Source organism: Amorphotheca resinae, assembly GCF_003019875.1.
Source record: "Amorphotheca resinae ATCC 22711 unplaced genomic scaffold M430scaffold_13, whole genome shotgun sequence".
NCBI classification, from domain to species: domain Eukaryota; kingdom Fungi; phylum Ascomycota; class Leotiomycetes; order Helotiales; family Amorphothecaceae; genus Amorphotheca; species Amorphotheca resinae.
In genome coordinates this window covers 183,788-207,916 of record NW_020194483.1, presented here as the reverse complement: position 1 = coordinate 207,916, position 24,129 = coordinate 183,788, and the positions used below count along the sequence as shown (strand labels likewise).

The following is a 24,129-nucleotide window of genomic DNA, read 5'->3' as shown; positions in this document are numbered from 1 at the left end:
CACCCCAGTCCCGGTAGACTGTGAGTTCATAAGTCCAAAGATCGATTCAACATAGTCTCGAAGAGTCCCAACGATCTTCACCTCCCTATATGTTTTAGAACTCGGACGAATCACCAGCCCCAACGATACCTGATAAGATCTGCTCTTTGAGATGTATGATTCTATAACCATCAATAACCCACTTCTCAGTTTATAATTCACCTCGTTGGCCTTTTCAGAGGACGCCCAATCCTCTAACATCACACCTTTCAACACCTCCCTAGGTATCCGCTCTAAACAAAGCATTAAACCAGAACATAACCCACAAGCCCGACCTGCCAAGCAAAAGCTACTATATCCCACAATATGGCAATCTGCTCAGCATCCCTGGAAGCAGCGTCACCATACTGTCCAACACCACACTCTCCCCCCGAATACAGCGACGAGAGCGACTCGTCCGACATCCCGCCGCATCTACGACACAAGATCGCTACTCAGTATGTCGAATCTCAGATCAGCGCGCCTCTCGCCTTCCTCCTTTCAGTGGGCATGCCTTACAAGCATGACTGCCCGGTACTCGGTTTTTACGTCGTATTGAACGGAGTGGGCGATGGTCCTGGCCAGCTGTGCCACATAGTGGCGATGAGGAGCTTGGGTGATTGGTGGGTAAATGTGGTGTGGGTTTGGGAGGTAGTGGAGAGGGATGGGCGGACGCACATGAGAAGGTTTAGATTCATGGAGTTGAAGATCAGTAAGTTCCAACCCCCTTTTCCTCCCTTATTCCTGCTCAGCGAGCAAATAACTAGGTTCCGATCCGATTTTGGCTCGGAAGCGGTCAGATCCTACACCACCAAGGAGAGAAGGATCTGGGGATGAGCGGTGCTGATGGGCTGCGATAGATGGCAAGCATATTGGGGTCTACACGGCGAAGGAGAGAGAAAGCATGAAGAATATTGGGACGGTCGAAGTGCGGGTATACCGTGAGCGCAGGACAAAGATCATCATGCCGAAGAAAGCAAAGCTTAAGCATGTGATCAAGGAGGTGCCAGAGACCTTAATTAAGGAGCAAGCTATCAGCTTGAGCGTTGAGTAAGTCCCTGCCCCACTCCTATTCCTGGATGCGTAGTTTGATGGTGGAGGCGGGAAAGCAGTGTGGAGGAAGCAGGAGGGGACGGGAATGCTAATGTGGAATGCTGGTCTTAGGCTTAGAGATGCGGAAGAGATAATCGAAGAGTCGCTCTTCCAAAGCACGTCGTTGATCGATGGGAAGGTCATCCCGTCACTGTCTTCCGCTTCAAGTACCGTTCCAAAGGTAACTGTTGATTCTCCCTATCCCCATCGCTGAAGACCCAACCAACTTCGTCTCCCTCCGGAACAGCAGACCTCCAAAGCCTGTTCATCCTCCCACGCTCGCGCTCCGGCACCCCCTCACCGCCCGCAGAATCAATATTCAGCGATCTCGACGCCAGCGAGATGGCGGAGCTCGCCCGCGTCGCGCACCAGAAACGGGAGCTGGCAACATGCATGGCGGCGCGGCTGCAGCGTAAGGCGTTCATCGCGCAGCGATTCGAGGATCTAGGCGAAGAGGAGAGCGTGGGGTTGGCGCGTGCGGAGTTCGAGGTCATGGATAAAGGATGGAGTTGTAAGACTAAGGAGGGAGTTGACCAGAAGAGGAAGAGGGCGGAGGAGATATCTGGAGGGGAGGGGGAGCTCGAAAAGCAGAAAAGGAAATGGTGGCTAGGGATATGAGAAGGTTCTGCTCGTGCAATAGGCTAAGGACGATGAGGTGCTCTTCGTTAGCGAGAGGTCGTTAAAAAGGTCGAAGGCTGAGGGGGAGATGGCTGGATTCGTCGACTGTTGAGGAAGAGACTGTAATGAATTTGAGTTTGTGAGTTTGAGTTTGTGAGTTTGTGAGTTTGTGAGTTTGTGAGTTTGTGAATTTGTGAGTTTGTGAGTTTGTGAGTTTGTGAGTGGTACGGGGAGGAAAAGGGTCGGGGAGTTTCGATATATGGACCGACGAATATTGGGCAAGGCAGGAGGAGATGTCAAGTACCTTGCCTACCTAGGTAGGTAGATACGGTAGTAACGGAAAGCTCGTCTCTCTCAGAGAGGTTAATCATGCCGACAGGAAGGCCTGGGAAGAAACGTTCCATTTTGACAGGCTAAACTACAACATAATCAGAAAGTTGCAGGGGCCAAAAACACTGCTTTTCTCTTTCCACCAGACTCACCATATCCACTGCAGATCCCTGTAGTCATGCATCTCATCATCTTATCAAAACCACGCTCGTCAACAGCCCGTACAGACATCCTGCAACGCCCTCCCTCACTTCTCTCCACCGACTCCTGGATGTTGGACTTTCAGGCCAAAAAATTCGCCAATTATTTGTCCTTCTTAGGCGTCCCATCCTTCTGCGTCGCCTCGTATGTATCGCTCAAGTTTCCATATTCTCTGCTTAATCCCTCCGACTGCTTCTTCAACGTTTCAAGATCCCTCTCCTTCGCTGCCAACTCCTTCCTCAGCTTTGCGATCTCTCCCATGTTTCCAGCATTCTCCAGCTTCTCTCCCTGCTTTCCCCCTGCACTTGGGTCCCCTTCATATTTCTTGACCTTCTCTTCCAAGCGGAGAACATCGAGGATCAGGGTGTAGGTGCGGTTCAGGATCAGGGAAAGAAAGAGTGTGAATCCACAGAGGTACATGTTTCGCTGCGAGTAGAATTTTCGAGCCTGCACCTCCATGCGCTCGTGACCTAGAACTGCCGATCTGCTGCTTCTATCAGTATTGGCCCTTTGAGGGAGAGAGTGAAGAGGGTATGGTACGTACGCGCCCATGTCCTTGCTCTCTGCAAGCTCGACCTGCACGCGATAAACGCGGTTCACACTATCAATGAAGAGGATCAAGATAAAAATGAAGGTTATCTTCATTCCATATTGTAGCTTCGCAACCAACGGACTTTCGCTTCTATGAGGTGTAAGTATATGGTGAGCATAGGGGCAAGAAGGAGTGGTACATGAAAGTGAACATCTTTCGACGGATGGTAAAGGGGATGGGAACAATGAGTAGCATAAAGAGAGCCATTTCAGCTACAAGGAGCATGAAGACCTATGGTCAAATTGATTAGCTTTTTTCTTCATTGCTCGGGCTGGGGCCTCCGTGGTTGCCCGCAAGGAAAAGATATGGTCGACAGTGTGATAGAGTGCTTACGAGACTGTAGTAAAGAGTCATATTGTAAGACTGATCTGTTTCCTACGGAATATGATTGAGGAGTATGTGCTGTCGAGTCGTGTCTATATCAGAGTCAGCTAGGTTTTTCCAAGATACCGTGTCGTCCAAATCTACTGGATTGGCTCAACTCTTTCTCTCAGTCCAGGCAGCCAAAAGTCCAACTCACCGTCGAGTAAAGCTGCCACCAAGTAGTCTTCACAGTACCGAGAAGATATGATGGTGTTGTGGATGAGGGGCAGGAAGGTGGTTTGACATGTGTTGTTTGTGTCGTCGTATTGTATAGGGAGGTAGGTACCTTAGCTCAGAGCTCCAATCGCAACGTCATCCTTTCGCTTCCCGGATTTTCAACGCTAGTACTGAGAAGGAAACGCGCCGCTTTGATTACGCCGGGGGTCTTTGCACGTGATACTGGGGCCGGGACACTTCACGTGCGTGCAAGCAGGAGGGCGAGGGAGAGGGCGAAGAAGTGGTGAAGGGGTTAAAGGAAAATCTTTGCTTAAGATATGTCTCATTCAGCGGCTACCTAACCACTCCATATTTACTTGCTTTTTGGGCTTTTTCTCTTTACCCAAGTCGGTTGTCTTTGGTCTTTAGTCGTCAGAGGCGATTTTGTAAGTAATGTAGATATACCCTTTGCAAATGCCTTCTATGCATGATAGTCAATCACAGTAGACACTCAACTCCCCTCTCCCCCCTAACCGACCCTTATCCTTCGGCTTCGATCTCGTAACTGTTCGACTTGTGTTTTGGCTGGAATTTGAAGTCCTTGTGCGCGGGACCAAGGAACATCTCACTAAACCCCGTCAGCATCTCCGCATCCAGGTAGAACAACAACGGCATACCTAATCTTTATCCAATCTAAATAATTATCGCTTGCCAATAACGTCTCCAGATCATTTCTTCCCCTGTAAGCCGGGGGACGGTCCTGTAGGCTGGGCGGCAGATGATCCAGGATGCCCACAGGAACATATCGGTAAGCAAAGCTCAACCATTCAAGCAAGAACCGTCGTGTCTGCCCAACGCCCACTTCATCTGAACCCCAAGCTTCAAGCCCATAGCGTACAAACTTCTCAATATAACTAAGACGCTCGGTGGCCGACTTGTCGATGTACTGCCCCTTTTCAATTTCTTCGAAGATCCACGGCTTGATCAAAGCACCCCGTGCGACCATGACGGAGTCTACGCCGGCATTTTGGATGTGATCAAGGTAGTCAACGTGTGAATAGCAATCACCGTTGCCAATGAAGTACATTTTTCCATCTGGAATATTGGCTTGGGTCCTTGCATCTGGTTCTCTGATGGTATCCGTTATCTCATCCTTCTTCTTGTTGTATGATTGAACCAATGCTGCACATTCCGCGATATACGACCAGTCTGCGCTCCTGGTATATCGTTGCTGTCTACTTCTGCCATGAAGAGTAATTGCAGCACATCCAGGGGCTCCCAATCGTTCTCGAGCTTCATAACCGCCGAACGCTAGACGTTCTATCGTCTTCTGTGCGGTGGGCTTTCCGTCTCTTGTGCCCATTCTAATTTTAGCTGTGATTGGTATGTCTCCGGATACCACGTTCATTCCTCTAATCATCTTCTCGAGCTTTGATGGCGCATCAAGTAACGCCGATCCAGCGCCTTGTCGATATACAAGCTCGATTGGGCATCCGCAGTTCAAATCAATAACTCGTAGATGGGGTACAAGTCGACTGAGGATTTCTGCCCCCTTCAATGCCTGCCAAGGCTTACTCGCCGACACTTGAGCGCCAAATTTCAAATCCTTCGAGTTATCATACCCTTGAACGATTGATTTGGGCGTATACCGAGGAGGCAAGATTTCACTCTCATGTGCCTTCATCAATGCCCATTCAGACTTTTGACCCTGAATTAAAGGCAGTGTCATGGCCATCTCCGAGTAAGTAAGCTGTGCTCCAAATTCCACGCACATCCTTCGAAATGGTAAATTTCCTTGTGTTGTTAGAGGGGCGAGGACAGGTGTCTCTGGGCCGAAATATAGCCTTTTCTTCTCGGAAGGAAGATACGGAGGATCCGTAAATTGGGCTCGATTCTCTTGCTTATCCTCTTCCGCAGCGTCTTTCCTCTGGTGATAGATCTTCTCCATTTCCTTCGTGTCTCTTTCCAACCATTCGGTGTACTTTTCTGATTTCTCGGTCGTCAGCCTTCTTCTAGCCAGATCTAGCTTGTCCTTAGTTCCAACGACATTCACGACTCCTTTTCTGTTCTCCTCCTCCTCCTCCTCAGTCGAGCTCGTCACCTGTTGTAGGTCATCCGTAAGGACCAATTCCATCCGGCCATCCTCACGCTCAATTTCCTTTGAATGGCTTCCTACAAATCGACACTTCCATCCAGCATGGCAGGTGCCATTGGCCTCCAGAACTGGACATTTCCCATTGAAAGTGGTTAAATCTTCCCTCTTCCCCTCTTTCAGATATTTTCTTAGATCATGGGTACATTTGCAAGAGTCTCCGAATTTGCAATGCTTTGGAGAAAATTCGGGCGAATTTGCTCGACTGTTGCATAATCTGATTGCGTCGTACCACGAACCAAATTGGCGATTCGTGTTTTGGCCTCTCTCTTTCTTTTTCTTCTTTCCCCCGTTATCTCGATCATCCGTTCTCTCCTCAGCTGCATCATCGTCTGGAGTAGGAGGAGATGGTGCTGCCCTTCTATACGTATTGATGAGATATCTATAAGATGATAAAAAGCACGTCAATCACCGCTACAGATGAAGAGCGGATATTTACTCACTCAGGCTTGATTAGAGCAATTCCTTTAACCTTGTCTCGTGCATCGACTTTGAGAGCCTTTTCGGGCTCCTCAAGCTTTAGCCGCTTCGATGCCGGTCCCTCGGGCTCCGGTGCTACTGATTCGCATTGTATACTACTGCTTTCTGTTTTCTCGATTTTGATTTCCGCTGAACCGCGCTCCGATTTGGCTTGTTCCAATTGCTCTCCTTCCAAGGGCCTTTTCAAAGAATGGTCTGCATCCTGGGGGTTTCGGGTCTGGTCCTCCATTGTGCTGAACGTTCTCTCACTCAGTGCTGCCGGATCTCTTGCGGATATAATTCTTCTAAGCCTTGTCTCTCCGGGGTATGGAATGTTTTGTTTGGTAGGGAAGTAGCAGTTCTGGTAGAGCCTTTGTGTCACCACCTCATTCACCGTAAGGCTCGTTTCCTCGGCGTTTGGGGTCTGGTGATTGAATTGGGGTGAAGTGGGTTAAAGTACTCCCCTCGATTATTTTTTTTATCGATCTTATCTTAGCGCCATTCTCCAGCCACACTTTAGACACGACACTGTGGCTGGGGTCATGTGATCAGTGGGAGGCTCGGTACCAAAATGCATGTCTCGCCTTAATTTCCAGGCCTCGACAACCTCGAACCTCCAAACCTCCAAACCTCTCAAATAACCCGTAGACAGCAGACTGCACACCTCCCCCACAACCCCTTCATCTTTGGCCGGATCTGGGAATATGCGTTCTCAATTCTCCTCGTCCTAGGTGCCTATCTATCTGTCACCTGTCTCCCTATCTACCCGTCTCCGGTGATGTGTGTTGCGCAGGCCCCGTGAAACTCTATTCACCAGGGTGCAAGATCCATCTTCATGCAACACCAACGTTCCGCCTTCAGCCTCAATTGCCTTCCCTACACCCCCCGGGACTCTCGCCAGACAATGCTCACAGGCCTCAGCCCACGGACTCTGCAGCGCATACACAATGGGTGATTCCTCAAAGTCGTCGGACAGAGACAAGACCTCTCGCTCAGCCGCCAAAGCAAAGAATGTCCGCTCGCAGCAGATAATGCGCGTATCCCCCTCCGACACGCGACCCCAAGATATCCCCGAGGATTCGGAGCCCCCCAAGGACGTCCCACGAAGCCATACGCCTGGGCATCTGTCAACAAAGAGTCATGATAGAAGGAAGAAGACCTCGGAATTGACACTGCGGCAACGGTCGCAGTCAATGTCGCATAAAGATTCCAGTACTTCGTCTCCTAAATCGTCCAAGCCGCCCTCTACACACAGCAATGGCAATGCTACCCCAAGGCCAGACAGTGCTTCTTCAGCAAGCCGCGCACCAGCTCCTGCTGCCTCAGCGTCAAGTCTCAATATCAATAACCCAACGGCAGCACGACCTCTCAATCTGCGGTCCACATCAGCAATCGCACCAAAACCCTCCCAGGGTAGCCCCTCACCCGCGATTTCACGAAACACAACGCCCTCCCAACGAGGCCCCGCTCAACACCGCTCATACATCGCATTCCCTCCTCTGCCTTGTCCGAAGACTGCTCCTGACGTACCGCTTGCCCCGGCGTCGGGAATGTACTGGTCCCTTGCCCCTGTTTCTGGGACAGCTCCAGTATCACTGCGTGCACATACGACGACGTTGATCGGTTCATCGATTTATATCTTTGGTGGATGCAGCTCCCTGTCGTGCTTCAATGAGTTATATGTTCTGGATGCAGACTCATTTTACTTCTCAGTTCCCCACGTATGCGGAGATATTCCAGTTCCGTTGCGGGCCATGACATGCACAGCTGTAGGAAAGAAGCTAATCGTATTCGGTGGGGGGGACGGGCCTGCATACTACAACGATGTATATGTCCTCGACACAGTAAACTTCCGCTGGTCGAAACCGCACGTTCAGGGCGATGGCAGAAACGGAGACCGCTACCCCTCAAAGCGACGAGCGCACACGGCCTGTCTATACCGGAACGGGATTTATATATTTGGTGGGGGAGATGGCGTCCGCGCTCTCAACGATGTGTGGCGCCTTGACGTCGCGGACACGAATAAGATGTCTTGGAAATTGATCTCGCCGCCCTCGACCCCCTCCTCTGAAGACAGGACAGTCCCCAAAGCCCGTGGCTACCACACGGCGAATATGGTGGGCTCGAAACTCATTATCTATGGGGGCTCTGACGGCGGCGAGTGCTTCCGCGATGTGTGGATCTTTGACGTGGCTACCTCGCTCTTCACTCCTGTTTCCATCCCGCCCTCCGCATCTTTCCCCCGCCTCTCCCATACGGCGACAATCGTCGGCAGCTACCTGTTTGTAATCGGCGGCCATGACGGTGTGGAGTACTGTAACGAGGTCCTGCTCCTGAACCTGGTGACGATGGTCTGGGACCGGCGGCTGGTCTACGGGGCGAAGATGAAAGCCCGCGGGTACCACGGGGCAGTGCTGCACGATAGCCGCCTCGTGGTCGTCGGGGGTTTCGACGGCGCGACGGTGTTCGGCGATGTCTGGATCCTCGAGTTGGCGGTCCATGCTTATTATAGCCAAATCAGCCATTTCAGCATCGATGTTTAAGCGTTTATGTATCCCTCTTGATCTCTCTATTTTGCGTATGAACCTTGGCTTGAGAGCAAACGCCCCTGATCCCAAGGGCGGAGAACTATAGGACAGGGATACGGCAGAGGAATAAAAAAAGGGGACCAGCTTCCCTCCTTCCTGGCTTAGCTGTTTATCCTTTCATCATCTAAGCTTTGTCCCTTGTCTTAAGATATGGGCATCTGTTTGATGTTTGCGTATGTATGGGCAGTAGGAAATCCGAGGGAATTTTTTGGGACCTTTTTTGACCAAGGACGATTTATGAGACATACTAGAGGGCTCCTCCCATCTAGACCTTGGATGGAAAGAGGGAAACGGATAGAGTAGAATAAAAAGAAACAGATCTATTATATTGACTTTTGTCTAGCCTTCGTCTACATCTGGGGCTTGGAGGGGGAGGTAGGTACACTAGGGTTCTTCTTCTTTTCCTTTTTCTTGGGGCGGTAAGAGGGGGGAGCGTTCATGTACAATGCGAAAAGTGGATGAATGAGACGCTCATTGGATTTAAATAGAATACCCGTCTGAAAGATAGAGAGAAGATTGCCATGCCATGCTATGCTCCGCTACTACATACATGCGAACTTTCTTATTTACCTCTACTCCTCATCCCCAATTCATCCCTCCATACACAATCATACATTCCTAGGACGTCACATCTTCAATTCTCGCTTCCCATACATACGTAACGTCTTCCCCCGCACCCATTTTCATTCCGCTTCATTCCAGGAAAGCCGATCGACTGGACACTTTTCATGTATACTCCCCTTTATATATACACAACACACTGAGAAACAAATCTCCACCTCCTGTCTGGTTCATTAGATCCCCTAGATTTTGATACTTGAGCTTTGGGTGCGAAGAAGTTTAGTTCTTCTTGGGCTCTGAAGATTTGCCAGACTCGCCGGCCTTGGCTTCTTCGGCCTTGGCGGCCAAGCGGCGCTCTTCTGCTGCGACCATGTCTGTTTTTTGAATGAATGAATTAGCTGGTGCTCTGGCAAGGTCAAGGGGATGGGGAATGGGGATACGCACCACGCCACAAATCCTCACCCTGGTACGCCTCGTGATGGATGCGCTTCTCAATCAAGTGCTTGTGCTCTGGGTCATTCGGGTCGATGATCTTGACTGTCTCCCAGCGGCCCTTGCCCTTACTCGCATCGCCCATCTCGAAGGCGGCCGATGCAATCAGCACCGCGACTGTCAGGCCCTGCGCGTACACACGCGCCTGCACCAGCTTCTGCGCACGCGTCAGGTACGGGTTGCGTCCCACCATGCCCAGCGCGATACCCATGGACGCCACCCACGACGCCGCCACGATGGGGTAGCGGTTCTCGCGGCCCCAGTCCTTGAGGCGCTGCATAGTTGACTCGGATTTCCGGGCCTGCTCGAGCTCTCTGGTAGCGCTGTCAAGGTAGCCCCGGGAGGGCTCTCGCGAGGCCTCGAAGCCACGCGACGCGCGGTCCGCAGAAATAATGGCCGCGAAGGTTGCGGACGAAGAGACGAGGAAGGACTTCATGGGCACGGTGAGGTTGCGGATCGTGTGGAAGCGTTGGTTGGCAGCGTAGACGGCGGCTCCGCCCTAGGGAAGGGTGTTAGCTGGAGATGTTCCATAGTCATGCTGAGAAGATGCTGAGAGGACGGGGGCGAAGGGAGAAATGTCAAGAGGATGAAGATGAAGGGTACGTACGACAATGAGACCGACGAGACCGCCGATTGAGCCTCCCTTAACGGTAGCATCGTAGTGGGCTTGTTCTTCTTCCTTTGTAAGAATCTTCATCTTCTCGACTGTGCTTTTGCACGAGACCTCTCAGGTAGGTGCGTATGGTAAGTCGGTCAATGAGACGTAGTTGTTCGTAGCTTGGATGAACCAGGAATTGGCAGCTGAGCGGCTTCCTTTGGCTCTGTCTGAAGAAAGGATCTGGATCGAGTATGTTCGAGGAGCGTGAAATCGGGCGCTCGTTGTTGTCTCAGCAGTTCGTTGTAGTGAAGTTTAGTGGAATTGTCTAAGGTTACGTCGTAGCCCGTAACGCCGTGCTCTTCTAGTGGGCGGGCAGAAAGGCAACGAGGCAATGCAGGCGTCAATGACGGTACGATGAAGAGATGTCCTTCAAATAAATAAAAAGGTCTTCGTCATTCGAAGAGGGCTGAAGAGAGGCAAAGGAGAGGCTCTTGAAAGGCTTAAGGCTCAAATCCCGGAGACGGGATGATGCAATGGCAAAGGAAATAAATCGGGCACTCCCTGGTATTCGACGACTAATAATTACGTACCTGGGGGCTTTTGGGGGGGTTTTGGGGGCGCTGGGGGAACAGACGGCGAGGGACGGCGAGGGACGGAGAGGGACGGCGAGACCCTGCGATTCGCGAATGCCATTCTCCGAGGAATCTCCTGGTGAGGCCCGTTGCTTTTGGCCCTGAGCCTTACTCACGAGTCACTACGACGACGCTCGTGCAGCCCTGCTTACTCTTCCGGCCTCGTATGGGACGAGGGCTATTGGGGACGATCATGGGGTGAGGGTGGCAGATTATTAATACAGCAACAAGCAACAACGTACGGCACAGGCTGCTGGGAAATCTGGGGACTCGGGGGCCAGAGATCTTGCGTCGACGTCGAGTTCTACGGGGCAAGACGGGCCACGGCTAACTCGAGCTTCTAACAAAGTCGGCTCGTCCATAGAAGTACGGAAGGCTCCCTAGGCAGGTAAGTATGGCGAATGGCGAAGGGAGTTGTGAAGACCGCAAGGCAGAAGAAGAACGGCAAGGCAAGGGAAGGTCAGGCAAATGTGGAGCCGGAATGGCTCTTGGACTCTTAAGAGATGGGATAGTAGTTGATGACTTGATACCTACTCTGCAGTGCTACAAGTCAGCACTTCTTAGGTCCAGGTGGATTGTTGGTTCCTCCACGACTTCCAAATACTTGAGGCTCTCTGTTGTCCAGAACCTCTCCCTCCGTGCCTCGACAGCTGAACCGACCAAGAGCCTGTCGGGCCTTGTACCTAGATTATTGAACTCTGCCCGAGAACACATGACCTCCCATGACTCTACGCCCCTTTATCCTTTCTTCCTTTCCTCTCCTCCGTCCTCTAAACCGGTTGCGATTGGCCGTCGGCTCTGGTCTGATCTGGGTCGCTCGGGACGAGGGAAGTCTCTCGTCTGTTCCTGGAGATGGTAAGACCAGGAGAGAGTTGGGGAGCCTGAGGCCGAGCGTGGCAACGAAGGCAACGATGGCAAGTTGCAACTACTTACGGAGTACAGCAACAACTCCTGAGTCTGAGACACACCGAAGGGCAGCACTACTACCGACTCCCGAGGCACCGAAACCACCTCAGGCCTCAAGGCACTGTCAGGCAAGGCCTCGGATCGCGTTTGAAGGGCTGAACGTGCAGAACTTCCAGACTGGAGATCTGAAGAACATGAGTCGCTCGCCTGCCCACCGTCTTTACCAGGGGTCCAGACTCCACTGTTGGTGTACGGGTCCCAACGGCCATGGACGAACCCTTCGAGGCTTCGACCCTTCGACGCTTCGGGGGCGCCGGCCCTGAATGAGGCAACGTGCTTTGCACCGTCCGGGCCTTGTCCCAGGAGCGTCAGTAGCAGCAGGGCCGGCGGTAGCGTAGCTCGAGAAAGCGTACCACGGAACCACCCACGAGGAACGGCGAATCATCTTGCATACCAGGACGGGAGGGCCAACGGTGGGAGCGATGGCAGAGAGCCAGGAGCAGCAGCGATGGCAGCGAAGGCTGCAAAGGACACATGAGATCTGTACAGTAGATATATATGAAGCCCAGACCGCTTTGGCAACGGGGACGGAGGGCTCACCGTCTCTTCGCAAATCGACGCCATCATTTCCGCCCTCTGCCCATCGCCTGCCCAGTGCTCAGTTGCCCAGGACCCAGGAGCCGGGAGCCAGAGGCAAAACAAACGGTCAAAACATCGATCCTCCTCTAATCCAGCACAACACCAGAAGCGCCCCCGACGCCAGCCTCAAAGGTCCTTAGGGTGCGAGACGCTGGCTGTACCGTGCCAGACTCCCGTCCACGGTCCACGCTCGAGGAGTTCGAATCTCGCAAGTTCGCAGACCGTTCGTCCCTTGCCGCCCGAGTCTACCGTTGTTCGTTGTTCCAGACTTCGTGGCTGCCACGAGGGAGGACTTAAGCAAGAGACATCCCCATCCCATCGCATCCCATCCCAGTCATATCCCCTTCTCCGCTTCCTTTTTTTCCCTCTCCGAGTCTCTCTCGAGCGGGATCTTGCGTTGTTGCCCTTGTTATCATCCCATCATCCCATCATCGACCATCCCATCATATATCGTTGTTAATTCGCCGCTGCCACGGTCCCGTCCCCCGCCCAACCCAACCCAACCCCATCTCTTCAACGCTGCCCTTCTGCCCTTCTGCCTCTCTCACTACTCTCTCTCTCTCTCTCGCTCTCTCTCTCTCACCAATCCCTCTCTGAGTCTCTCCGTCCAGTACCGTCTCGCTTCCGACCGGGGTTGGCTTCCTAAAGCAGCCTTAGTGTACTAGACCGGCCCTAGTCTGCATCGGGATAGACGCGAGCATGAGCGCGGTTCTTGAGTGGCTCAGCAGAGGATCCCGAAAGTCGCCCTCGTCGTCTTCCAGCGCCGCCGCATGCGAGCCTGGTCCTGGTTCTGGTTCTGGTTCTGCTTTCGATTCTGATTATTCCACAACCACCACTAGTCACTACTGTCACTGTATTTTGCCCTCCTCCCTGGACAACCCCGTCTGCCTTTTTTTTGCTGACGCCCTTAATAGCAGCAGTAGCAGCACCACCACCAGCATCGACAACAGCAAGAGCCGCATCATCAACGGTAGACCCGGCGATCGACTCTCCTCCTCCTCCTCCTCCCTCCTCCTCCTCCCCCTCCCTCCTCCTCCTCCTCCTCCTCCTCCTCCTCGCCCGCCTCTGACTCGCTCTCGCCCGACTCGCCCGATTACTCGCTCCCCTCCTCGCAGTCATCCCCCCCACTTAACGAGGACCCTCGTTGTTTTACAATGCCGACGTCCACAACCTCGCCTATTGACATTGCCACTCCCACACGCAACGCTTCATCATCGCCCTCGTCGCAGGGCAAGCAGAACCCCAACTTCCACGATACCGACTCCCGCACATCCGCCATCATGAGTGGCATCGCCTACGATTCGAGTATGGGTCGGGGGAGACAGGACTCCTTCGCCGGAGCAAAACCAATCTCCATGGCGAACCCTAACAGAGATCCTCGCCCGCGGCGGGAAAGTTTGGCCGGGAGCCTGGTGGGCGGCATGAGTTGGGGAGGTGTTTCCGTTGGAAGCTGGATTCGAGATGAGTACGTCTGCTGCCTTGTCCTTGGGAACTACTGCCCCCCCCAAAGCCCCTTCTCGGACTTGCGCCTTCCCGCTCTCTGCAAGGTACTGACACAATCTGGATAGTATCATTATGGCTGGAACATCGCCATTCCCATATCAGTCGCCATCTTACCACTCCTCCTCATACCTCCCGAAACTCGAGGCCAACTTCATGCGAGATTTCGCATGCTGCGGCCAAACATTAGCTACCCTGCACGATCTCCTACAGCACTACGAGGAAAGCCACGCACAGCAAACGCCACAATCTCTACGGACCGCTGCCGCAGCACAAAGAGCGAGAGAACACGCGACTCCAAATAGCAAAGCGGCTATTGCAGCTCAGGCGGCGACAGCTGTCCAGCAACAAGCTCAGCAATCGCAAAATCAACAATCGAGGCCAAGCGGCCTACAAATGCCAACGGGAGGCGCTGTTGGAGGCATCCAATTAATGCGTCAACAACAGCAGTCCCAGCCTTCGACGCCGATGTCGAAAGGTGGGGATGATGAAGATGAGGTGGAAGATATGGAGATGGATGATGCGATAGGACCTATGGATCGAGCACCAGGGACTCCCGCACAGCAAAACCAGCAACATCAGCCAGCGCAACAATCGCTGTTTGGTCAGCAACAACGTCCCTCCCTGAATCTGAATTCCAACGGCCTGCAGCACGCTGGACTTCGAACCTCACAGCCGCCCACTCCAGCAGCATCCGGCTTTGGATTCCAACATAATCCCACGGTTTCGTCCGTGAATACACCAACACTAAGCACGACGCAGCACCAAACATTCTCACCTGATACCTCGGTTCCGGGGACGCCCGCTGGAGAAATGGATGACGATTTCTCGGGCATGCAGAATAATATGAGCAGGGGGAACCTGAATATGTCATACCCATTTGGATTTGGGCAAAATGATCTGGGATTGGACTTATGCATAGACGAACCGGCGAAGCGATTATTCAGTCCGAACGGAGGTTCTAACAATCAGAGAGCATTACAACAACAGTTTGCGCAGTTTGGCTTGGGACAAGGGCAATACGGAAACCACAGCGACCTGATGACAGCCTACCGACAACAGCAGATGATGGCTATGAATGAGATGGGAAGTAATCCTCAGGCAGCAGCGTTGCTGTTGGGCGAAGAACACAAGCCGTTTAGGTGTCCAGTTATTGGATGCGAGAAGGCCTACAAGAACCAAAACGGCCTGAAGTGCGTATCACCTCTGCCAACATTTTGGCATGTACTGACTTCCATAGGTACCACAAAACGCACGGTCACCAAACGCAACAGCTACACGAGAACGGCGACGGAACGTTCTCGATCGTCAACCCCGAGACCTCAACTCCTTACCCTGGGACCCTCGGGATGGAAAAGGAGAAGCCTTACAAATGCGAGGTTTGTGGCAAGCGATACAAGAACCTGAATGGTTTGAAATATGTAAGCAATGCCCTGGTGGAGAGGATCCCGAGCCTTCGGCTAATAATTATATCAGCACAAGCAACATTCGCCACCTTGCAATCCGGAGCTCAAGCTCAACAGTCATATGGCAGCGGTTGGATTAGGGGGTTTGGGAGTCAATGTCGCAGGACTTCCTGGTATCGGCGAAGAAGGCATGATGTGAAACCACATGGAACCTTAACGAACCCGATAACGAATAATCTGCCGGCACCCCAGCTTCTCCGTTCCCACATAAGACCTGCGACGCATACACGACGCTTCAAACCTCCTCCGCCACACCCATCAACCGGCGCACCTGGTTTCATTTACTATATAACTTCTATACCACACGACACAAAACTGCATTGGGCGGAGTTTTTTTTGAACAAAGACATTTCTCGAGTCATGAACGAACGAGTAAGAACTATACCCCGGATAGATTGATTGGCAAAGGAAGACCTGGGATTGGATGGGCTGGATAGAATTGTGCTTGTGCTTGTGCTTGCATGCTTCCCTTCTTTCGACGGAAAAAATAAACCGAGGTGTTGAGTGCTACTCCGGTAGTCATATCATCCGCTCCCCTCCTTTGCCGAGCGACTCCCAACACCTCGGATTTCCCTCGTCACTTGGTCGCTTGTTTGCTTGGGCGTTCGTCTATCATCATTGGCGGTGGAAGCAACCAAAATAAAAAAAAAGAAATATGTGCAGCAAAAAAAAAGGTCGGTTTTCCTGGCGAAAGTAGTAAGAATATTGAGTATAAGTAAAATTTAAATCACAGATCTGCTATTCTACTCTTCTTGTATTGCGCGGCGTTTTGTCATGGGCCTTGGCTTTTTTCGTTTCATAGAAAGTTAACTACTCCCTTCTTGTGCTGTATTTATGTCGCTTGTTTTGGCCTGGCTTGCATGGTTCTGGATAGCTGAGCGTTTTGTTTAGTTCGCTTCGCTTTTGATTGGCAGGGAAAGAGGGAAGGGGAGCTGCAGTACATCGTGAGATGGCTCAGGTGGAAAAGCAGTTATGCATGTGTATAGAAGAGGAAGGGAATTTAAGGGTATAGTTTAAGTCGTCGTATATAGACATTGGAATCAATAGGAGTGAGAGATTTTGACACTATCATTTACCTACCCTGAGCAGCACGAGACTTGTAACGCAATCTTTGTTTGATATTGATGGAATTAAGACTGTAAACTTCCACTTGTCAAGATCTTGAATCAAGCACGCTCTTCCTTAAAACTTTTACTTCGCAACCCCTCACCCCTCCCGATAGATACATCCTGGATAGACAGAAATGATAAAATCCGATAGAGAGACATCTCGGAATCCAGATCTTGAGTGATTTAGAGAAAGACAGTTTCAAACATATAAAATCGAATGAGGATCTGCGCATCAGGCAGTAAGAGAAGGAGGGGGAGAGGAGAGTATTCGTAGTTCTGAAGATTGGAGGTTGAGACGGTGCTCGAAGCCTCGAAGGTCTGCATCTCTATAAATCTGTATTAGCATAACTTCTACTGTTTTAAGATACTGTACTTACCTGTAAATTGGCATTCGTAGATTCGTAGATTCGAGCCTTGGGCGTTGGGAAGAGGGTTGGAGCTCTTTACAGGACCGAGGAAGAGACAGTGCGTGAAATTAAACCACGTGATTAGACACCCCTTTTTCTGTAATTGTGCACGGGAGAGGGTATGTGACGCTGTGCAGGGGATCTAAATAACGGGATGGTGACGCTACTAAAAGAAATCTTCGGCTCTGGATCCTTGAGGAAGTGATAAGGAGAGCTAACTAAAGCTGATACCTAAGATATATTCACTTGGCTGTTGTTGTGCTGGCTGCTCGTCTAGGGGAGCATCGTGAGATCCTGGAGGATGGGGCTACTGCTTTTTGACGCGGGCTGTAAGTCTCGTATTCATCCTGAACCACGGTCTGAATTCCTCAACAGATACACTTGCTTTCTCGGTACTGGTGAGCTACCATATCCTATTACAACTTGAGAAACCTACTCTCTTCTTTGAAGGATTTCTGCAGATACCGACGTGTAATCCGAACAGCAATTGAATCTACTCCAACAACCACTCCATTGAGATCTTTCGCTGTTCAGTCAGCCATGTCGGTCAAGTCTTCCATCTCATTTTCCACAACGGTCTGAATTCCTTGACAGCGACAATCGGCTTGTCGTTCTTCACAGCGGTCTGAGTCTCCCAACAGCGAGACTTGTTTCGTCTGTACTTGCGAACTTCCAATAAGAGCACAGTGTAGAATAACTTACAGTGTTGGCCAATGCAGCGCACATTTTGCCGTTTGAGATTGTGAAAATTGACTTTCACGGTACAGAATGCAGGACGAATTCTAAGCGACATTATTGTGTTGAGGATTCGTAAGATCATACACAGTCCTTGATCGTTTTATAATTTCTTCACCGGGACCAGCGGAGCTGGTCAAGTCTACTCAAAGGTAGAGGTCGAGACTGACAGGCATCTAGGGGGTATTAATATGGCTTGTCCACAGAGAGGGTAGTCTGACGGCGCGGATAATGGATACTCACGTTTTCTTGCGCTACGGTTCGTCCGAGATAAGTCCACATCCCTTGTGCGCAGAGGTGGCCTGGTAGATCCGAGCACCTGGTACTAGGGAGCTATTCCCTCCCCGCTGCTAGTCAAATCACGTTATCGTCCTTGAAGCTGCTCGGCGATTCTTGAAGCCAGGAAGGATCAAGGTATGCAGGAAGAAATTGATGGAGAATACTACGCAGTCAAAATACTGCCTGGATCCCAGGTGCGCTACATCCATCCATCCAAAGGATATCCAGGGTCCAGGGAGGCCGTGGTGCTTGTGGAAAGTGTACAGATAACCTGCACGCTGTGCGAGCATCGCACAATAGTGATTGTGCAGCGGTTGATAATCTCAAGGAAGTGTTGGAGCTGGCAGAAGCAAACCAGTGGCGACAATGCTATAAGTGCCGAGGCTTGATGAGGTCACATATATGGAATTATCGAACTCGGTGCCCTGTGGTGCTTTCTCTCTCAGGGCTGACGGATCTGGATATGCGATCTCTGAGGAAACTTGTAGAAAGCGGCATTAGAGCAAATAAAGGATGGTAAGACTTTCCTGCCTACACGTTCGGTGATAGTGAAAGTCTATTGCCTGTAAGCTAGAAAACACCTTCAAGCTTGAAGGCTTCAATGCCTTAGAGAGCGTCGACGACTTCTCGAAGGGTGTCGTTTGAGAAGGAATGCTCTCTTTAAAGGTTGATGTGGTTTAGAATCCGTGGGCCCTTCGCGCTTTCCCCTGGGTCAAAGCAACTATCGGGATTCTTAACAAGACCGTGGGCTGCAATGAGATAAGGTTAGTCCTACCCCTAAGTTGTCTTCATTCCAAAGTCAATAATGATTCTCTTATGTGCTAATGTAATGTAAAGATGTGTTTTGTTCGTAGAGCGCTTTGGGGAACTTGCACACGTCGTAACATTCACTAACTTTAGGAACTTGTTAGAGTACGTGATCTCGCTAATTATCGAGCTCTGAACTCCGGTTTTCCACAAGTACCAGCAGGCGTTGCTCCTTGAGCTTGTAGGTTATTACTCTCCTTTTTCTCAGAGAGCGGGCTGCTCTTTTTTTATAGGATGTTCTCTCTCGGGGACTCTTCTTTTCTAGGGCTGTTTCTAAAGGCCTATAGTAGAGAATAGAAGTTCCTTTAGGTAAGCACGCCTGTACAGCATGCTCATCTTAAGCTTTCATCTTTTAGTGACACCTGTAGAACTAGGTAGTGTAAGAGCTGTGCAGGTGTAGAGAGGGGCCTTGCTTAAGGCTTGGGCCGCTTGGTAGGTACATCTGCGAAGTTCTGTCGTTTCTTTCAGAGCTTAAGAACAAAAAACAGAAAAAAAGAAAATCGACAACGAGAAATCAAGATGAGACAATAGATTCACAGCGTGAATACGTGTTCGAAAGTACTGGCTTTCTTCTTCACAACGAGAATCTCGTTCGCAACAAGAACAGAGCTTTCTAAAGCTGCGTGCTGTGTTTGCGTACCATGAGTTCAAGGTGTAATTCAGCGCGACAGACTTACCCTAAATAGACTTCCATCCTCTAATGATCCGCCGACAGCATAGAGCGCAGTGTAAAGACAAGACTTGTCAGTCCAAAGGTAGAAATATATAGATGGAGAAGGTAGGTAGGTAGAAGGGAAGGCGCTAGTTCTCTTGATCTGTCGTGCCTTAGCGAGATCGCTTATGGGTGCTTGGGGAAAAGGGGCTCACGTGCCGTGTAGCAACGAAGATGTGGATTTCTAGGGATCCTCGGTACAAGAAGAGCAAGGTGATCGCCTCGAGTAGTCCAACTACTTATCCACTTATGTTGTAGCCTAGAAAGTTACAGAGTATAATTGTGTAAGCAAGTAGTGCATAGGTACTAAGAGGTCACTTTAGAGTATCCCCTTACAATACTTCCCCTGGCCTGTTTAGCCGGACAGATAAAGTTTATAGCAATTGTAGGTGACAGTCCAACTTTCTGTCCCTTTGAATCATGTATCTATCTGACACAGCTAAGAACTCAGACCATCCTGCTCAGCTCTTCTCGTCAAACGTGGTCTGGATAGAACCCTGTGTCTCTGACGCTATAGACCACGAAACAGCCTTGTTAATCCTGCAGATGAATCTCGGAGATAGAAGACAGCTTCCTAAAGAATTTCTAGGCTGTGATAAGTCTCGTAAGGGGAGCTTTCTGACTTGCAACTTGCCCTCTAGCTTATTGCCAACATTAAAGATATAAATCTTGACGTGATGATGAGCGGAAAGAACCAGACTCATGAACCTTTACTATCTCTACTACTGAGAGAGAGCCTGTCTTGAATTTCTCTTCTCCAGGCTCTGAGATCTAATGAGATGCCTTGCATAACTGAAAGTTGAACCCCCTTTGAAGACCAGGCCTTTGTATCAAAGAGGTGATCCTAAAAATACATATAGTCTGCACTCTTTGTCGAGCATCAATCCGAAGAACTCAATACATCTGATAACATTAGGCCTCAAATGCTACATCAGCAATAAAGCGGGGTCTTCGCAATGGGCACTACCCCGCCCCCATCTCTGCTACAAGGTCTGCCAAGAAGAAGGTCATTTCTTCAACCTGCGAAGGGCTGGAAGGGTGTAGCGATTACCGTAGCATAGTAGAGCTTTCTACCTAGGAGTTGTAATAACACAGCATTCATGACCCCTTTCCTTCCTCCAAACTGGCTCCCCAAGTTCCCAACAACCAGCTATCTTTCCAGCTGCCGCTGCGGCGTTTCATGCTTAAGTGCGGAGTCAGTCTGTGGAAGAACTGCTGAGCTAGATCCAGGCTCTTGTACTGGTCCTATGAGTTGGTTCATCTACATCTATAGTATCCATTGCTACGCTATATACAGATACAAAAACCGTCTTCCCCGAGAAGCAGCCAGATGTAGAAAGTCTTTGATAGTGCATTTGTGTCCAGTGCTTCGATATGCATGCACGAGATCACATTGAAATGATACCCGACTAGGTCAGACTAACGTTCATCTTTCGTCCCTCACTTTATCTCTTTGCCGGTTAAGTCTAGCCAGGATCCTTGATGTACAAGTTAGATAAGGTAGAGTAGCTTTGTCTTTTAGAGAAATGATCAAGGTGACAAAAGGTACTGCTGTTAGAAGTCCGGTATATTGATCCGTCCTTGGGATCTGTAAAGGTGATATGTAAGGAATGAGCGGCTGGATTTACTTTTCGTGGGTTGATGATATGAATAATGCGAGATTAGAATTCTGGAGAAGCATGAAGGAAAGGAGAAGAGAGAGGAAAAGATAGAGAGGATAATGCAAGATAATCCATAAGACAGAACCACCTAGGTCCTGAAAGCCGCCTTGCAGCAGGTTAGCTCATCCCCAAGGTACTGCCAACACCCTTTTCAAACCAACGGCACAGCACCTCCCTCTCACCGGCGTCCCCCGCATAGAGTAGAGCGAATATATTATATCCTATCCCTATCTCCGACCGATCTATTTAACAATAATCTATACCCTCTTCGAAAAAAAAGATGCACTCTCTATCCTGTAGATAGGTAATTTATAAAGGAACCGGAACCGGGTATGCATGCGTCTCCCTCCGTGCTCATCCAGAAATCATCCAGGTCTATCTAGGTATCACGATCCGACAAGTCTCGGGGTTCTTTTGCTTGTTGCAATCTCATATGCGTGTCCTGCGCGCGTCGTCCTTTCCCCGAGCGGGATGGGTTTGTGATCACGCGATCGTGGGGGCGGCCAGCGCTGTGGATAAGGGTATCATTCAGGAGCCGTTGAGCTCGTTGAGCTCGTTGATCTCGACCCGGATTTGGCCGAGGCGCTTTTGTTGCCGTTGGTATTCGTTGTACATGGCTTGGCATGTCTCGTCTGCTTGGTTGTAGCTGGATTGCCGGTGTTAGCAAGATTGGTCCCTCATATGTACTCTGCTTGCGAGGAAAGAAAGGAAAGAGAAACGTACTTCTTCCAATCCTGCCCGCCATATCCTCCATGCTTCTCATATGCAGCGTACGCCTCCTCCTTGGCGATGTACGCCTGTCCGCACCTGAATTTCTCCTGGGCCTGCATATCTCTAATTTTCTTCTCCTCCTTCCTCAACCAGCTAACCTTATCCTCGGTCTTCAGATCCGCATATTCGCGGCCCTTGAACTCGCCTCTCCAATCCTCCTCCTCCTCGCCCTCCTTCCGCTCGTCGCCGCTGCGCAGCGCAAAGCTCGCGCCCTCGCTGATCCCGCGGCGGCGCCCAAGATCAAAGACGCCGAGACCGAGGGCGAGGGAGCCGACGCTGATACCGGCGAGCTCGTAGGGCGAGAAGCGCTTTTGGTTGGTTATGAGGTAGTAGCCCAGGCCGCAGCACCCGATCCCTCTGATGTCATGTCCGCCCGCCGTCGCCAGAGACTCGCGAAAGAGTGGAACCGGATCCCGTTCATGGGACAGACGGGATAAATGGGAAGAAATGGGATTCAGATGGGGACAACTCTCCACACTTCCACTGGAAGATCAGCTATATAACTCATCAACACCGCTCCCCGCCGCTGGATCCCCTTTTGCACATTACAGAATCCACTCACTCACTCACTCTCGTCAATTCGTCACCTCCGAATCAACAATCTCAACTCACCCCACCACGCCACCCGCCTCACTAGAAGCAGGAGATCCTCAATCTATCTCCTCTCCTTATCTTCTCATCAAACTCGTCGATCCCTCTGCCAACTCAATCTATTCTCCGACTTGATCCATCCACCTGTCCATTAACCCTCCCAACCATCGCAATCATGACTGACCACGCTCGCCCCTCCATCGTCTCCAAACGCACCCACGTCCGCCAAAAGAAGCATGCTGCCGCCGCTGCTGCCCCTCCTCTCCCCGCCAATCTACCCGCTGCGCCCTCAACCCTTGAGCGCATCCTCGTCGGCACCACAGTAAATGCCTGTCGATGTTTCCCGCAGCCAACGAAAAGACGAATCGGTGTTTCCCCCCTGGCGCCAGAGCCGCGGATTATTGCTGCTTTTGATGTTTCTTGTCTGTCTGTCGTTGCGTTGGAACTGGGGGGACGAGAGTCCGTCTCACGTATGATTCCATGTCTCGGATGAGGAGGGGAGAGAGAGAAGAGAGAGAGAGCATCAGGAATGTCGGAGGAGGGAGAACTTGATTCCTGTCGAGTCTCTCCTTTCAGCCTCTCTTCTTTCTCTCTTCTCTCTCCTCTCCTCTCTCCCGTCCTTTTCTTCTCTCCTTGACTCTCCTCTCAAGTCTCCTCCCTCTCCTCCCTCCCTCTCCCCTCACAAAAGCAATCATCATCATCATCATCATCATCATCATCCTCAATCCTCCGCCGCAGTCTCGCCGTGATCTTCACGCACTCCGATGCTGTATCCATGGCCGGATGTGGGGACCCTCTTCTCCACACTTTCCCCCTCCATCAGCCATCTGCACCATCGAGTATCATCGACCCCTCGGATCTCCAGTGTTTCGCGACGCTTTCGTCTTCACGTGCGCCCTGAGCCAGCCATGATGTGCGCCCGGCAATTGTCTTGTCTGGCTGTGGGCTGCCTCTGCGCTGGAGAAGGCATTTATCTGTACTGTACTATACTAAGCAGTGCCCAGCCAAGCCAGCCTTGCAGCCTTGCCAGGTGCTCGTGCGATCGAATGCGCCCAATAACAAGAGTCGAGAGAGTTGCGCGATTATTCCTTTCCACTTCTTCCTGCACTGTCCACTCAATGGATCCTCAGATCATCAATCAGCAGCTCCCACGCATTGGCCGCATCGCTAGAAGCACGTCTCTTCCACAGAGCCGACTCTCCTCTTTTTCATGTTGATCCCAGCACCCCCCCTCTCTGTGATATTATTCAGGAGTCGCTGGAGGACGAGGTCACATGACAGCTTTCGGGAGGTATTTTTCCTCTCTTGCCTACTGACAACTTACTGTAGACCCCCCCCCCCTGCAAATATCGCCGCGGAGAGCGCTTGCCCACCACCCAACCACGAGCCCCATCACGCTGCATCGTGCCGCCCACGAGGATGTCCCCCCGCAACCCAGCCCGATGACTCGCTGTCCCCCGTAGCCCGTAAGCAGCCTGAGCGACCGTGGATCTATTTGTAGAAAACCGCACACCATCGGAATCCAGAGATGCAGAATGGCAGGCTGTCCAAATTTGGATCATAGGCGCCCGTTGAAGAAGAGGTGGGTTACCTAGGTGCTATATAGAACAGCAGGAATGGGCACTCCTTAGGGGGGCTATACGTATGGTAGTAGAGGTTGGATTGATGTTTGATCATTCTGTGAATTCTTGAAC

General features: G+C 51.1%; 10 protein-coding genes across 10 annotated transcripts; 3 read left to right on the top strand and 7 right to left on the bottom strand.

Annotated features, from left to right (window-relative positions):
• Window positions 1–143: 143 nt before the first annotated feature.
• M430DRAFT_37375 (hypothetical protein) lies at window positions 144–453 on the bottom strand. Its single transcript, XM_024867114.1, has one exon. The coding sequence runs from the start codon at window positions 441–443 to the stop codon at window positions 285–287; it is 159 nt and encodes a 52-aa protein (XP_024716939.1). The 5' UTR covers window positions 444–453; the 3' UTR covers window positions 144–284.
• Window positions 454–2,361: 1,908 nt separating this feature from the next.
• M430DRAFT_147282 (hypothetical protein) lies at window positions 2,362–3,433 on the bottom strand (the record flags this gene model as incomplete). Its single annotated transcript, XM_024863056.1, has 5 exons — window positions 3,320–3,433; window positions 3,185–3,267; window positions 2,991–3,082; window positions 2,804–2,941; window positions 2,362–2,749 (listed from the first exon to the last, which is right to left on the bottom strand). Exons 2-5 carry the CDS (start codon window positions 3,203–3,205, stop codon window positions 2,362–2,364), a joined length of 639 nt encoding a protein of 212 aa, XP_024716938.1. The 5' UTR covers window positions 3,206–3,267; window positions 3,320–3,433.
• Window positions 3,434–3,699: 266 nt separating this feature from the next.
• On the bottom strand, window positions 3,700–6,411 carry M430DRAFT_128588 (hypothetical protein). Its single transcript, XM_024862070.1, has 3 exons — window positions 5,966–6,411; window positions 4,048–5,904; window positions 3,700–3,998 (listed from the first exon to the last, which is right to left on the bottom strand). The coding sequence occupies exons 1-3, from the start codon at window positions 6,229–6,231 to the stop codon at window positions 3,911–3,913; spliced, it is 2,211 nt and encodes a 736-aa protein (XP_024716937.1). The 5' UTR covers window positions 6,232–6,411; the 3' UTR covers window positions 3,700–3,910.
• Window positions 6,412–6,949: 538 nt separating this feature from the next.
• M430DRAFT_88038 (hypothetical protein) lies at window positions 6,950–8,524 on the top strand (the record flags this gene model as incomplete). Its single annotated transcript, XM_024869646.1, has 1 exon — window positions 6,950–8,524. A coding segment is annotated over one exon (1,575 nt), but the record flags the coding sequence as incomplete, so codon positions are not given.
• An 864-nt stretch (window positions 8,525–9,388) lies between these two features.
• On the bottom strand, window positions 9,389–10,536 carry M430DRAFT_186479 (hypothetical protein). Its single transcript, XM_024863916.1, has 3 exons — window positions 10,230–10,536; window positions 9,575–10,121; window positions 9,389–9,504 (listed from the first exon to the last, which is right to left on the bottom strand). The coding sequence occupies exons 1-3, from the start codon at window positions 10,317–10,319 to the stop codon at window positions 9,410–9,412; spliced, it is 732 nt and encodes a 243-aa protein (XP_024716935.1). The 5' UTR covers window positions 10,320–10,536; the 3' UTR covers window positions 9,389–9,409.
• Window positions 10,537–11,590: 1,054 nt separating this feature from the next.
• On the bottom strand, window positions 11,591–12,294 carry M430DRAFT_31258 (hypothetical protein; the record flags this gene model as incomplete). The annotated part of the gene is made up of 3 exons (XM_024866024.1): window positions 11,591–11,698; window positions 11,786–12,111; window positions 12,213–12,294. 3 exons carry the CDS (start codon window positions 12,292–12,294, stop codon window positions 11,591–11,593), a joined length of 516 nt encoding a protein of 171 aa, XP_024716934.1.
• A 1,257-nt stretch (window positions 12,295–13,551) lies between these two features.
• On the top strand, window positions 13,552–15,502 carry M430DRAFT_31257 (hypothetical protein; the record flags this gene model as incomplete). Its single annotated transcript, XM_024866023.1, has 4 exons — window positions 13,552–13,862; window positions 13,966–15,090; window positions 15,138–15,318; window positions 15,374–15,502. 4 exons carry the CDS (start codon window positions 13,552–13,554, stop codon window positions 15,500–15,502), a joined length of 1,746 nt encoding a protein of 581 aa, XP_024716933.1.
• Window positions 15,503–17,398: 1,896 nt separating this feature from the next.
• M430DRAFT_186462 (hypothetical protein) lies at window positions 17,399–17,898 on the bottom strand. Its single transcript, XM_024863915.1, has 2 exons — window positions 17,858–17,898; window positions 17,399–17,790 (listed from the first exon to the last, which is right to left on the bottom strand). The coding sequence occupies exon 2, from the start codon at window positions 17,697–17,699 to the stop codon at window positions 17,427–17,429; it is 273 nt and encodes a 90-aa protein (XP_024716932.1). The 5' UTR covers window positions 17,700–17,790; window positions 17,858–17,898; the 3' UTR covers window positions 17,399–17,426.
• Window positions 17,899–21,289: 3,391 nt separating this feature from the next.
• On the bottom strand, window positions 21,290–23,212 carry M430DRAFT_45485 (hypothetical protein; the record flags this gene model as incomplete). The annotated part of the gene is made up of 3 exons (XM_024867772.1): window positions 21,290–21,719; window positions 21,797–22,327; window positions 23,196–23,212. 3 exons carry the CDS (start codon window positions 23,210–23,212, stop codon window positions 21,602–21,604), a joined length of 666 nt encoding a protein of 221 aa, XP_024716931.1. The 3' UTR covers window positions 21,290–21,601.
• M430DRAFT_186448 (hypothetical protein) lies at window positions 22,886–23,667 on the top strand. The gene has a single exon (XM_024863914.1). It carries the CDS (start codon window positions 23,200–23,202, stop codon window positions 23,650–23,652), a length of 453 nt encoding a protein of 150 aa, XP_024716930.1. The 5' UTR covers window positions 22,886–23,199; the 3' UTR covers window positions 23,653–23,667.
• Window positions 23,668–24,129: the final 462 nt, after the last annotated feature.